This window comes from Postia placenta (assembly GCF_002117355.1).
Source record: "Postia placenta MAD-698-R-SB12 unplaced genomic scaffold POSPLAscaffold_18, whole genome shotgun sequence".
Taxonomy (NCBI): domain Eukaryota; kingdom Fungi; phylum Basidiomycota; class Agaricomycetes; order Polyporales; family Adustoporiaceae; genus Rhodonia; species Rhodonia placenta.
In genome coordinates, this window is record NW_020169849.1 from 163,510 (window position 1) to 177,700 (window position 14,191).

A 14,191-nucleotide genomic window follows, 5' to 3' on the forward strand; every position below is an offset into this window, starting at 1 on the left:
GAGTATCGCTATCATTGTCAGTAACCACTCCCAAACGCCCACGATATAAACGACTGACATTGACGACGTAGGGTGTCAATCGACATCGCTTAGAGTCTAATGCTCGTCTAGCACTGAATACCCGACGTCTGGATCATTACGCAAGGTTCATCAAGCACGTAACCATTCACAACGAGGACGCATACTATGCGACCTTGCATGATCTATCCATCCACAAGGTCTCGGGATACCACCTGCTACCGGAAGTGCGCACTTTAGACCTTCATCTTGACGCTGTGGGTGGACCAGAAGGTATATACATGCTCCTCGGGCCTCGAGTGGATGCCATCTCTGTGCGAGTTGCAAAGGACGACGTCGGGCTCCGGTGGACCATAGTACTATTTACCAAGATGTTCGCGATCTGCCGCAACTTGCAGACCTTACATGTCGACTTCGGCGACTGTCATGAAGACGATATTTGTATGATCCTAGACACGATTCGAGCCGCACGCCCCTCCCTCACGGCTCTCCATCTCGGACGCAAATATTGGGTGTATTCCCGGGCCATGGGCAGCGAGCTGATTGCGAGACTGCTGCGACTCATCAGTGGCACCATTCGTGATTTCTCGTCGACTCTCCTCATTAACTACGTTTCCGTCCAATCGTTCAGTCTCTTCAGGAACCTTCAGAACCTGGTGATCCATTTGGACGAGAATACTACATGGTATCTGACATGCCCACAAGCTTTCTCCTTCCCAACATTGCGGTCTCTTGAGATCATAACAGACTTCATTTCTGAGAAGACGACTCTATTCATCCATCGCATACGGGCGGAGCACCTCCACACGCTAGCTATCTTCCTCATGACTTCGCTAGTAGACGGGTACTGGGGGGCGTGCCCAGCGAGATATCTCAACAAGTCGTTATCGACATGTGCCTTCTCGCAGACACTTTCAGTCGTCGCCATACACCCTCGCCACTTCGCCAATGACGGATGGCGGCCACCTTACAGCATCATGAGTCCGTTGCTGGCGCTACCCAAACTCGCTGCGCTGTATCTTCCGCGGCAGTGGGTGGCAGACGGTGTACTGGAAACCATCACTGAAACAAGGCCGGAGATCCAACTGTTAGAACATTGTCCTCTGCACCCGCGAATCTTCCCTGACATCCCTGACGTACCGGTCTCCCGTTGAGAGCTGCCTTCACCTCATCGACCCTGTCTTTCACTGTTGCCTTACATGTTGTGACGCCTCCACAACATCTGCATTACGCCTAATAGCAACACAGTCCCTTCCAGTGTATTCGAGCACCACATCTAGCTTTAGCTGAGAGAGAAATATACGAGACAGAGACAAAAGAGACAGCTCGGGGTACTAGATCGTCATGCAACATATTTGGTGCTGCAGAGAATAAGGTACATGCAGAAAACCTAAAACGAACACACAGACCATCTCAGTACACATATGGGATCAGCCTGTACGGGACTCTCCGTGCCCACGCATCCCACTCCTCGCAAAACTGCTCTCGTAGCAGCCGATCCTCTGTCGGAGGGCGCACGACGGCCGGCACCAGAGACAGCAGACAGAAGAACACATACAACGCCGCTCCGAACTTTCCCCAAGCCGTCTCATAGATGCGGCATTCCCGGAACCACGATCCCGGACTGGCGCAACAGATCCCTGGGCCGACCATGGCGACCAGCCAGCCTGTGTACGACGGGTGGCGGACATACGCGTACGGGCCGGTCGTAACGAGCCGATGGCCATTCCTCATGGTAATCTCGAAAGTGAAGAAGCGGCCCATCGTGCGGTAACACTGATACCGGACGATTCCGCCTGCGACGGCGAGCGCAGTGCCGATGTAGAATGCAGGCGAGAAGTGGATTTGGGAGGCCAAAGACGTCGGGCCGTTGACTAGCACGGCCAGTACCGATCGCGATGCAGGAGAGGAGGGATATCTGTATGCCAGGATGACGGCAATCTCGAGCAGCCCTCCGGCGCAGGTGACTGCCTGGTCGCACCGGCCATCGTCAGCAATTTGCAGAGGAGAATAGGCGAGAGGCGTGCTTTGAAAGCGTTTGAATACGATCTCGCGACCGACGACCAGAGTTTTTCAAACGCGCTCAGGGACTTCGGGCGCTCGCCTTGTACGGCCCTTCGCTGGGGAGGGGTGAAGGTGGTGTAGACACCCAGTGTGCCTGCAATGAGGAATGGGACTTTGGCGATGAGCATGATGGGTTGCGATTCAGTGGCCTCGTTTGGATAGAGCTCGCTGATCCACTATCTACTATTTCAATGCCATCGACTGGGACCCTTGCAAGGGCTCTATTCTCTATTGCTGCGGCATCAACATGAACCACAGTCGCTGCTATCTGTATTGTGCTTTTCATGAGAAACATCAAAACGACAACCAAAGAGATGTCACTTGGCACAGATCCGAAGACCACAGTATGGATAGCAAGGAACGAGCGCATCACCCACGGTCGTTGCTATCTGCGCTGCGCCCTCCATGATAAACATCGGAAAAACATGCGAGATATCGCCTGGAAAGTTGACAGATCCGACGATCACGGTTCGGAGAGCGGGAACGAACCCATGTATTGACAGCCAAGGCAGAACAACACATGACTCGGAGAACAGAAGCGAAGTCATTGAGTAGACAGGTACACGGCGCCCGGGAAGATTGCGTATGGGCTTGGCCCCCAGATAAGCGATCGTTCTAGGCACAACGAGCCCTCGCGGCAGCCTGGTGAGCTCACGACTGAATCTTTACGATCCGCGAAGCAGGGTACTGGTAATGATGCATATTCGTGTCTGTGCCCTCGTGAACGCAGCTGCCGGGACGCAGGTGGCCTGATCGACGACGAGGTATACATCCAGCCGCCGACGTATCACGAATGGAAGAAGTGTTCGTTGGCGGCCAGCGTCCGTGTGAATAAGAGGACAGAAAAAAAACAACGGAGGAGAGCGCATGTGTCGGTCTTTCCCTATTAGTGTCTGCTTGAAGACAAGCACAAGCCTGCCTACTGCGGAAAAATACGCACTTGTTACGCTTTCTGATCTTTTGCAGTCCGCTTGTGTCAGAGCCCAAAACGACTCGGAGGCGGGAGACCTACGCTCCAAGCTACAGCTCAGGGATCTGGCAGGTAGTGACTTGATTGCCATCGCAAGGCTGCTATGGCCACACACCTCTGAGGCTGGGTGCTGAACACTTATTCAAAGCCCCGAGTCTAGTATCGTCGCAAGTGGTTTTTCACAGCAAGCGATGTTGGTCATGATAGAGTCCGTCGGAGATCCGAAGCCAGAACAAGCAACAATCACGTTTGTCAGAGCTCTATCAAACGCGTGAGGGCGCCAAGCCTGCAAGATACTGCTGCAAGATACTACAAATAGCAGCAAATATGATGGTGGCGTGCGCTCGCCACATTCCCGATTCCGACTTCCACCAGTCTCCTTCCTGATCTCGATCACGTTCCTACGAAGGTAGTCAGCACTCTCAGTTCCGCTAGTGGTCATCAACTAACAGTGCGAAGAATGATACCGTCCGGTGTTGGCGCACGGCAATCCGTGCGTCGTCCGGCTCGTTCCTGCATCCCTGATAGTACCTGTGCCCACGCCATACTGCGTGATGAGCCTCACCTCCCGTTACGATTACCCACCGCCGTTTGTTCCTGTGCGTAATGCTTGTCCCGTTGTAGAACATTCCGCCGTGCCTTTTTGCTTGGCGCATCTCCTTCGTTATAGCCTACACCAGTCGTCTCACACTCTCAGTCTTGCCTGCTATACGAGCGCGCACTGAGGCCTGTTGTTCGTACTTACAGTCCGAACACACAACGCGCTCGCGCCTGTTGTTTCCACATCCGGGTCTTACTATCACTGCTGTCTCTCGTCGCGAAAATATACAGATGCTCGAAGGCGCGACCTGGGATGCCGATTCTCCCGAAGGTCACTTGCATCTCGTTGTCATCAGCATGTGTACAATCTACAATCTGTTGCATTTTACAGGGGCGCCAGCGAATAGCCCATCGACAAATGACCCTCCAGCAGCAAGCCAATGCAGCACAAGCCCGTCTATCGGATATCTTCCTTCACAGGTGCGCATGCTCACCTGGGCCCGGCGGCGTTCCGCTCGGGTTGTACTTCACAGCCTTCTTGTTGCCGATAACGTCTTTCTCGATGCTCGCATACCCCGCAACTGTCATCAGGATGTCCAGGTCCTGCACACCGCAATCACGCCCAGTCAGCCCACGCCCATCACACTCGCAGCCGCCACACTCACCGCAAGAAGGCTCTTCATCACATGCCGGCAGCCAGCCTCGCCCTCGTGTGACATCCCCCACACATACAGCCGCCCGACCGCCACCGCATGCGCACCGAGAGCGAGTGCCTTGAACACGTCCGCGCCCGTCCGCACGCCCGAGTCATAGATGATCGTCAGCTTGTCGCCCACCGCCTCCACGATCTCCGGCAGCGCGTCCAGGCTCGCGATCGCCCCGTCCACCTGCCGCCCCGCGTGGTTCGTCACCACGATGCCCTCGCATCCGTGTTCGTACGCAAGCACCGCATCCTCCGCATTCTGGATGCCCTTGATCACGAATGGCCGCCCACCCGAGATGCGCTTCCACTGTGCACGAGTTAGCGCGGGTCACGGTGACGGTGGCAGGCACACATACCTGCTTGACGAGCCAGTCGATCTTCTCCCACGTGTGCGCCTTGCCGTGCCACACACTGCTGTCGATCCACTTGCCCGAGTCCTTCTTCAGCTCCTCGCCATACTTTTTCATGAACACCGGATCCGATGCCCCGATCTCGTTGCCCACCGCATTCGGATAGTAGAATCTGCGAACTACTCAGCGTGCATAGCGAGAGACAAGGGGTGCTAGTACTCACACATAGTTTGCGATATTGACATCCGTCGGGCGCCACCCGAGCTGCCAGGTGTCCGTCGTGAGCATCATGACGTCGAAGCCGGACTTCCATGCGCGCTCTAGGAGAGAAATAGTCTGGCACGATTGTCAGCATCGATGTGCAAGCTGCAGCTACCATCACGCACGATCTCGTCATCGTGCCCCATATAGAGCTGGTAAAACCGCGGGCCCTGTGCGTTGCCGCCGTTGGGGCCTGCGCAGGGAAACATGACAGTGTTGAGCATACCGTCTTTCGGGCGAGCAGCAGCATCACATACCACTGTACTCGTGCACCGAGTTGCTCTCGTTTTTGATCGCCGCACCCGCGTCGTTTGCACGCGCGACGTCCTCGATGGGCTGTGACCCGGCCGTTGACAGGCAATACTGTGGTGTACAAGTACGTTAGTTCCCGTCGTCACAAGCACACTGACGACGCCAGAGCTTGTCGGGTTTTGAGCCCCATCATATGGATTACAGGGGCCCAGTCAGCACGTGAGTAGTCGAGGTTCAATGCTCTACGAGAGGCAGGGCATGGCAGCATCCACCGGGGAGCACAATGGTGGCCAGCCGACGGTGGCTTCGTAGAACGCCCACGAAGGGAATACAATTGCAGCACGGGAATACTCACAGGGATGCCGAGCTCGCCAGCAATTTTGGCAGGCACGAGCTCACCGAGCGGGTGGTACAGCTTGTTGATGCCGATGGGAGCAAAGAGGATGGGAGCAGGGATCTTGTGGCCGAAGAGAGTCGCTGCGGACGTGTGTTTAGTTAGCGGAACCGTTGAGCTTTCAGCAGAGGGGTAGGATTTGAAGGAGGGTATGGAACCAAAGACCAAATGGGGAGAGCGACTCAGGGAGTGAAGCGCGAGGGGATGATCGCAGAGACGCAGTAGAGCACTCACTGGTCATGTCGCGCACATTGGTGTCGACGAGGGTGCGAGGGATGATGCGCCAGCGATAGAAGGCCTCGCGATTAGCACGGTCTGTCCAGCCGAGGCCAGCATTGGAGTTGGCATAGAAGTAGGACCGGTCATTGAGTTTGGCTTTCGTAGACTCCTGCAGCTCCTCGGGGTGGACGGAGAAGTGCGGGACTGGATACTCGTCAGTCAGAGATGGAGGAGTGGGAAAAGAAAAGGGAAGTGCCCACGCTGTCCTGTCTCGCCACCCCTGCGGAATATCTCGCGCTGATAGAGGGAGTAATGGGGAGAGGGGCCTTTGGGCTTGTTAGTGGGATCCATCGCTTGTGTCTTGTTGGGTAGGGGTGTGGAAGAGGGGGTGTCTGAGGACGAGAGGAAGGAGCAGAGTGTATTTATATGTAGAGGAGAAGGAGTGCGAGTGTGACGTCAGAAGAATCATTGTAGAGAAAGAGAGTTCTGAGCAATGCCCGGAACAGCGACGGAGCGGGCAGACGGTGCTCTGGCTGTATGCGCTCACTGTCGCGACGCCGGCCTCCTGAAGCGACGAGCTAGCCGTGCGGGATGTCTGTGCCCTTGTCTGGCGCTGTGCTGCGACCGCACGGACACCCGCAGCGACTGGTATGTGCGGCGAGACGCGCGGTGGGCGACGGAAGGAACGACGCGTAACGCGTGACGTCATCGACTCACGATCACATGCAGCAGTCGTGTCGCGAGTCGCGTGGACCGTTATACTTACAAAAATATCCAGAGCCTGCGTAGGTTGGAGAAAGTGTGCTACGTTCTGCTCACGCCCCCGTTGGCGCATTGTACGCTGTCGTGTCTGCCTGGTCTACCCGAGGTTGTGCTCACGTCGCCTTCCTCTGCACACGGAACACCGTCGATGCTTCCGCCTACCAACTCGCCCGCATCCCCTTCCCGGGCCCGGGCGCTGGACCTGGGTTTCTCCCGACTCCCGTCTTTTCTGCCGCATCATGCGCATCAGTCGCTCGCGCCCAACGCTTCCCCCATCTCTGCCCACGGGTATCCGTTCGTGCGCATGCATGTGCCTTCTTCTTGCCCAGCGGATGGCCTGTTCCTTCGCTTCCGGTCCCCAGAGCTCGCAATGCATGAACGGCATGACTCTCGGCCTGAGCGCGGCTTACGGTTCTGCGCGCCATAGCAGAATCACAGTCGTGAGCGGCCAATTCCGTGTTTTCCCTCCGCCTTCCTGCTGTACGCATGATCGCTTGCCATCCACCACGTCCGCACAACAGGCAAGCTTCCACCATTCTTGACATCACTCGGCTGATACCCGTGCATCCGACTGACCGCATGCCTCGCCCTATTCTCCGGCCTCCAGAGAATCCCGCGCGGCACGCGGCGTCAGCGCGACGGCATGCACCGCTTGCCCGCCGGGCGTCCTCCCACCCGTACATACATTCCTTTCGAGGGCTGCATGCGCACTGCCGCACACGGCAGTCACGCCGCGCCAGCTCTGAGCGCTGTCGACTGGCGGTGGCGTGGGGCGTTCGTCAATAGCAATCATGACGTTCTGCACGACATGAGACTTATTCAAACCAGCGAACAAGGGCGCATGCGTGCTCTACGCCCATTACTTACGTCTGAACGAAAGAAAATAAAGGGGCACGCGCTATCTCCATTTCACCACAACGCCGCCCATTCCGGTCGCGCGTCACCAACACGCAAGCAAAGCGGGGCTTCCCCTGTTTGTGCTACCGCGGGTTCGCTCGTGGATGCTCGCGACTCATACCACCAATGCCTGAGACTGCAGCGGGCGGTCGTCGGTTGGCCCCACAGAAGCACGCGCGCGGGGGGCTCCGACTGGAGCTGGATATAGACTCCGAACGATGTGTCAAGAAGTTGGACGTCCGCGATGCAGCGCGGGCCTGCCGGCACGCGTCCACCACACGGCGCTGGCAGCGTCTGTCGAGACGCACCGTCGTCCCCTCTCTCCCGCTAGGTTCCCCTGCGCACGTGCGCGCGCGTAACGACGGGTATGGCCATTCGTCACTGCTCCTTCATTGTCGAACAGGGACTTTGCCGGTGCGAGCGACCGCGCCGCAGGCCCTCGAGTTCGAGCGCCTTTCGCATTATGTGCGGCGAATTCGCGTGCATTGCAGTGAAGGATGCATCCGTGGCGACACTGCAGTACTGCAGTGCTCACATCTGTGTCGTGAACGTTTCATTTTGCATCACTACGGAAAACATGACCTGGCTTGCGCGGTCGATGGAGAGTGCAATGCCACTGTGGAGAGCTTTGCTGTGGACATTGCGACACCGTACACATAGATACAGACGCATTGCCTATTTGAATAAGACTACCTCCCGCCGTATTTCCTCTATGGGGTGATGCCGGTCGCAAATGTTCTCCTTCTGTCCGCTTCCGCGAGCACTTGGGGTGCATGCACGACGTTCATGCCTTCTCATTTTAGAGCTGTGGTGGGTATACATTCCAAGAACATCGGTGTGCACGAGTGGCTCTGGTCCTGTCGCGGAAGCATATCTGTCTTTCAGCCAGATCTGATTCCAATATACTATCGCATCATGTGCAGTGCAGATACTGTTATGACAGCCGCATAGCATGGAAGTAAAGTAGTAATAATGGATAACAACTATGGGATTGACCACAGCTCCGAACGAGAGAGCGGCACGTCGGGAATGTCAGGGAACGCCCGTGGGTGGATAGGGCAATGTTCCAGCAACTGGATCCCCGGCCGATCTTCAGCGAGGGTTTCCAGTACACCTTCTGCCACCCACCGCCGTGGAAGATACAGCGCTGACAGTTTGGGCAGCGCCAACAAGGGTCTCATGACGTTGTAGGGCGGCCGCCACCCTTCATAGCTCAACTCACGTGTATGTATGGAGACGACTTGGAGCGTCTTCCGCAATGAACACATCAATAAAGACACGTTGAAGTCTCTCAAGCGCTTCCCACAGGAGTCGTCCAGATGCTCCCTGGAAAAGATAGCCAGCGTGTGGAGGTGCTCCGCCTCCAGCCACCGCAGCCACGGCGGAGTATCCCGGAAGATGTGGTCTGCTATGATCTCAAGGGAGCGCAGAGACGGAAGGGAGAGGCGTGTGCTGCGAGACGACGGCTCCGGCGGGCGCACGTACACCACCAGGTTCTGGAGGTTCCGGAAGAGACTAAACGACGGCAGGATGGAGGGGCTGATCATGATCGTCGTCGAGAAGTCGCGCACGGTGCCGCTGACGGCCCGCAGCAGCCGCTCCATCGACTCGTTGGGCGTGGTCATGCACGAATTACTAAAGCCATAGGCATATATCCGGTTCTGGACTCCGAGATGGAGCGTCGTGAGCGGGGGGCGCGCGGCGCGCAGTGCGTCTAGGACCACGCACATCATCTGTGCGTGGCAGTCGCCGAGGTCGGCCTTGAGCGTCCGTAGGCCGCGGCAGACGGCGAACATCTGGCTGAACAGCACCATGGTCCAGCGCAATCCAGCGTCCATCCCTGTGATCCGCACAGAGATGGCGTCCAGGCGAGGCCCGAAGAGCATGTTCACGCCTTCCGGCCCGTTCACAGCGTCAAGATGGATGTCGAGCGTTCGCACTTCCGGTAGCAGGCGGTAGTCCGAGGGTGTGTGGATGGATAAATCGTGCAAGGTGGCGTAATATGCGTCCTCTTTATGGATAGTGACATGCTTGATGAATCTGGCGTAATGATCCAGGCGTTGGGTATTGAGTGCCAGACGATCGTTAGAATCTAAGGGACTTCGATTGACGCCCTACATCAGCGATGTCAGTCGTTCATGTCTTGAGCCTTGGGGAGAAATCGCTCACAACTACGAAGGTGCGCGTGTGATCTTTAGGCTTGTCATCGACGTTCTCATAATTACAAACATAATTGCGAGGCAATGTGCGGATGAGCGGAGCCAAACCCGACATTGTCTCCCAGAGAACAGACATTGCTGCTACGTGTAGCGAGCGGCATGCTACTCCAAGATTAGCCACGGAGCGTTTGCCGTCCCCATTTGAATAGAGGGCACGCGCTATGAGGATAATAATTTGGCCGGAGAGCAAACAGCGGCTGGCGGCCGTCAGCGGCAGTTCGGGTTGGGATTCTACCATTGACAAACATTAGTCTGGTCATTGAGAGGACATAATACATCTTGAACAGCTTACGGTCAGCCATAAACTGTGCTGAATATGAGTGGCGGCTGAGTCGAAGCTCTACAGCCACGAGAGGCGCTTGTGGTAAAGTTTAACATTGATGGGCGCTCGTGTCCACCGATCGGTTACAACTGAACCACACTGGCCCTGGCATGTGGCGTGTCGTCAATACGGCCCACTTTCGTCTTTCGTCTTTCGTTCCCTGTCAACGTCTGAGACTGATCTGTGTGTCCTTCTTTCCGGCACTCTATTGTTCAGGTTGAAGTCGTCCGCAATGGCTTCATTGACTTCAATTTCACCGCATCACGATATGCATGCCAGTGGCCCGGGGCCGTCCACCTTTACAGGTCACCCTTGCTTGCTCGTCCATGAGATATTCGATCAAATTGTCCGTCACGTATACGCAGCCGGCAGCGGTAAAGGATCGGTCGCGAGTCTCGCAGCCACATGCCAGTCTTTTCATGTCCCCGCCATACGCATTTTATGGGAGAAAATGGACAGTGTTGTTCCACTCATAAAGACGCTGCCGGTGTCAGGTCAGAAAGTGATCTGCCGCGGTTCACCGGATACGTCAACAGTATCAGGCTATCACGGTTGTTCGGTTTGAGGGAAGAAAGTGATTGACTAATGACCACTCAAGGACTGATAACAACCAACAAATAAACCACCAATTTCAACAACTTCAAAGGCTTAATGTTGACTTTTATGAGTGTGGGTGATTTGGATGCTTGACTGGTGTGTGCTTGACGTGACTGGCTTATACGTGGATTGACTGGCTTATACGTGGCTTGGCGTGACTTGACTAGCTTGATTCAACAGACTATAGCTCCGCTTGAGCAACAGACTGCTGATAACTGGGCGATACGTGACGAGCGTGACTTAGACCAGGGTTCTGCTTGAACAAAGGTCGAACTATGACAACAAAAGGCAAGCTTCAGATAAGCAAGCACCTTAGAGTCAATCTACAGTTTGTTTTGGGCAAGCTGTATGCCCTCGACACTGCAGATAAGCACCAAACGACTTGGTGTAACTAGACGAGCAAATACGAGCGATGACGAGCGAGTACGAGCGATGACGAGCGATGATGTTGACGACGTTGCCAACAGCGATGACAGAGCCAAAGACAGTGAAGACAAGCCTTACTTCAAGCAAGCTTACAGTGTCAATAGCAGCTTACACTGGTTTACACACAGTGGACTGACTTTAAAGGAAGAATATGTCTATTCCCTCAAGTGGGTCAATGTCTGTACTGTACAAAATCTGGGTCCTTATATACTACTCTGGAGGCCCGCTGACTAAGCATTTGTGTCACGAGTTGGTACGGCGCCTAGCCGTTTTTTAATTTTTTCCTTTTTGCGGGCTCGAACCTGCAACCTTTGTACTATACACTCGAACGGACAAGTCGTTATCTACTGTACGATCAGATTAGATAGGACAGCAGTGCACGGCACAGCTCGGGCTCCGCTGACACAGCCGCTCTGACTCACCGGCCCCCGTGGCCGTGTCGGTATGCTGCACACGGACCAGCTGTGCACGGACCAGTGTGCACAGCCTGCCCTTATCTACCCCTGTATATAAGCCGGCCTCTGCTGCCCTAGGGACCTCAGTTTCGACCTCTTGTCCCTAGGTTAGTAAGCTCTCCTGTACTTACTTCCTTTACTTACTAACTAATACATTCTTGTCCCTAGCCTTAGGTTTGAGCGCCGCTCACCATCGCTTCGGTAAGAACCAGTCGGACGCCCCCAGCCTTTAGGTATTCCCCAGTCGCTTGACCTCAAGTCGCGACATTAGGTCGAAACTCCCCAAGCTGCCGGTGTCCTCTCGGGACTCCCTACATTCACTTTCCTTTCCCACAGGTCGGGTGGTGCGCACCCTTACTATACCCTACGATACGTAGATAGCCTATGATACATCGCCACCACTTAAGGAACGAACTCTTCGGTATCTGCACTTCAGTGGGCAATACTTGTCCTCACGGACGCGTGGCTTAGGTTCCTGCTGCATACTAGCCAAAAGCAGTACTGGGCCCCACGTGAACTGCGAACTTTAGTGTCATCTCGGGTGCTGTAGGTGTAAGCTAGTATAGCATGGCCTTTCATAGTACACGCACCTCCCCTTCCTCCCCCCATCCAACATGGCTGCCTGCCAAGGCCAAGTCCACGCATTCGACTCTCAGGACCTCATCGACGTCTACATCCCAGACGGCCCTGAGACTATCATCTACCGTTGCGAGCAGCAGCTGTGCCCGAACCGAACACCCCGATCAATCGCAGAGGACTACCCGCGCTACAAAGTGATCCGACGAGCGCAACACCCGCTTGGACCCCGCAGCACCCTCACATCCCGATCCGCCTCGTGGCATTCGTGCCCTGTCTCCCCCAGCTCCCGCCTTCCTCAAACTGTCGTCGCCGGTCCAAGTCAAGCACAAGGAGATCTCCCTCCAGACCCTGTGCCAGAGCCTGAGCCTAAGGAGAGTGCGAGTGAAGAAGGAGTCTCGGAGTCCGAGTCCGCGGATCCTACTCGGCCCGCCTCGCCGGCAGTGCTCGCCCCCACGTCAGCAGTCCCTGACGTACGTAACCCCCCCGCCGAACTTCCTCCGGCGCCTTCACCGCCGACTCCGCCAAGAGGCCGCTTGAGCACTCACTCCTCTCGAAGTTCGACCAGCGGAAGGCCACCACAGCCGCCTCCGCCCCCGCAACGTCCTCCGTCCCCCCCGGCGCTGATAATGTCTTCGCCCACGACCGCCCCCGACAAGGAGACCCTGAGGCTCCTACTTCCCCTCCGATATGACGGCAAAACCGTCACAAAATGCAACCGGTTCCTGTTACAGCTGCGCATCTACTGGATGATCAACACGTCGTTGACCACCATCGAGCTCAAAGTACAGGTTGCACTAAGTCTGCTTGACAGTGATGCCCGCACCTGGGCCACCCCCTACTTTGCCCAGCTCATGTCGGTGCAGATAGGAGTGCAAGGGGCCACGACCCCATTCAGGAATGAAGCGGCCTTTGCTGCTGCCTTCAAGGCCCACTTCGGAAATCTCGACGACGAGGCGGCAGCACAAGTAGAGCTGGCGAAGCTCTGTGCGGACAAGTCGGTCCGCGAAAAACGCACTGCTGCGGAGTTCTCCGTGCTGTTCAAGGGTCCGGCGGATCGCTCTGGGTATGGGGACCTGGAGCTACGCGACAAGTACCTGAGCGGCATCCCCTCCCGCGTGTACCGGAAGATCGAGCTCGAGACCTTCACCACGTGGCAAGCAGCTGAGAAGCGCGCCACCGAGGTTGAGCAGATCCTCGATATCAGCCGGGCCCGTCGGCCCGAGCTAAACAACTTCTTCTCGACCCGGGGTCGAGGACGCGGTGGGGCACGTGGTGGTGCACCCCAGTCACACGCAGCTTCGGCCAGCATCAATGCGGCCGTCAGAAAAGGAAACTTCCCCGGCAGTTGTTTCGGCTGTGGGAAGCAAGGGTACCGACACTTCGAGTGCCCCAATTGTAAGGACAAGCCTTATACAAAACGCGCCGACGCGCGGGCTACGGTTGCCTCGGGCTCTACCCAGGCCGCGACAAGCGCCCCCGTCACGACATCACCCTCGGCAAGTATAAGTGCCGCTTCAGCGAAATCCGAGCAATCGGAGCTGGTGGACTTAATGGCACAGGTGAAGTCAATGCGCGAGGAGCTCGAGCATTATCGGGTGATGAAGGAGGAGGGTTTTTGATCCGGTCCACTGATAGGCGCCAAGCCCCTCTGGGCCCCGATTCACCTCTTTTCGGCACTCGCATCCCGCCCGGCACTTTGACTTAGTCTCCTAACACTTCGATTTCGCCTTCGACGCTCTTCGACACCTTCGACGGTGCGCGACGCTTACTCGAAGCTCGGCACGGTCGTCCCGACACCTCGTGCATAGATCTCGGAACATCTTCCGTATTCGGCGAACAATAGGGCCACTTGACGCCGCTCGGCCAAGCGCGCGCTTCGCTCCAAGCCACACCGAAGTAGCCGGTCTTTCCCGATTAGGTATCGAACCTCGCGACATGCCTTCACGACGGCTACCGGTCCGAAGTGGCCATATGTTGCTCTTCATCTCCGCGTTCGGCATGACGTCATTCTACCGATGGACTTGGTATGTGCCCCTCGGTGAGGCAGCTTCTTGAGGAACAATGCAAAGCCCCTTGTACTCGTATGCCACTCTCGAATAGTCGTAGCGTCCTGTGTAGTATAAAACCTGTCGTACTTCTCTCTAAAAATAAAAGATCCGTTCC

The 14,191-nt window shown here is 56.2% G+C and overlaps 5 protein-coding genes across 5 annotated transcripts in view; 2 read left to right on the forward strand and 3 right to left on the reverse strand.

Annotated features, from left to right (window-relative positions):
- The window catches only part of POSPLADRAFT_1156442 (hypothetical protein), a gene marked incomplete at both ends in the record, with an annotated part of 2,003 nt that extends 831 nt beyond the window's left edge, over window positions 1-1,172 (forward strand). The window contains one exon of the mRNA XM_024487071.1: window positions 72-1,172. Coding sequence (XP_024334157.1) covers window positions 72-1,172 — 1,101 coding nt within the window. The remainder of the gene's footprint in view (window positions 1-71) is intronic.
- Window positions 1,173-1,431: 259 nt separating this feature from the next.
- On the reverse strand, window positions 1,432-2,210 carry POSPLADRAFT_1061572 (hypothetical protein; the record flags this gene model as incomplete). The annotated part of the gene is made up of 2 exons (XM_024481395.1): window positions 1,432-2,044; window positions 2,098-2,210. The coding sequence occupies 2 exons, from the start codon at window positions 2,208-2,210 to the stop codon at window positions 1,432-1,434; spliced, it is 726 nt and encodes a 241-aa protein (XP_024334158.1).
- Window positions 2,211-4,066: 1,856 nt separating this feature from the next.
- POSPLADRAFT_1061573 (hypothetical protein) lies at window positions 4,067-6,122 on the reverse strand (the record flags this gene model as incomplete). The annotated part of the gene is made up of 9 exons (XM_024481396.1): window positions 4,067-4,195; window positions 4,258-4,602; window positions 4,652-4,817; window positions 4,869-4,981; window positions 5,032-5,099; window positions 5,164-5,269; window positions 5,514-5,635; window positions 5,787-5,975; window positions 6,032-6,122. The coding sequence occupies 9 exons, from the start codon at window positions 6,120-6,122 to the stop codon at window positions 4,067-4,069; spliced, it is 1,329 nt and encodes a 442-aa protein (XP_024334159.1).
- Window positions 6,123-7,442: 1,320 nt separating this feature from the next.
- Window positions 7,443-9,725, reverse strand: POSPLADRAFT_1156851 (hypothetical protein; the record flags this gene model as incomplete). Its single annotated transcript, XM_024487112.1, has 4 exons — window positions 7,443-7,566; window positions 7,739-7,952; window positions 8,653-9,544; window positions 9,600-9,725. The coding sequence occupies 4 exons, from the start codon at window positions 9,723-9,725 to the stop codon at window positions 7,443-7,445; spliced, it is 1,356 nt and encodes a 451-aa protein (XP_024334160.1).
- Window positions 9,726-11,438: 1,713 nt separating this feature from the next.
- Window positions 11,439-12,498, forward strand: POSPLADRAFT_1103206 (hypothetical protein; the record flags this gene model as incomplete). The annotated part of the gene is made up of 5 exons (XM_024483240.1): window positions 11,439-11,499; window positions 11,557-11,560; window positions 11,618-11,650; window positions 11,786-11,822; window positions 12,031-12,498. Coding segments are annotated over 5 exons (603 nt in total), but the record flags the coding sequence as incomplete, so codon positions are not given.
- Window positions 12,499-14,191: the final 1,693 nt, after the last annotated feature.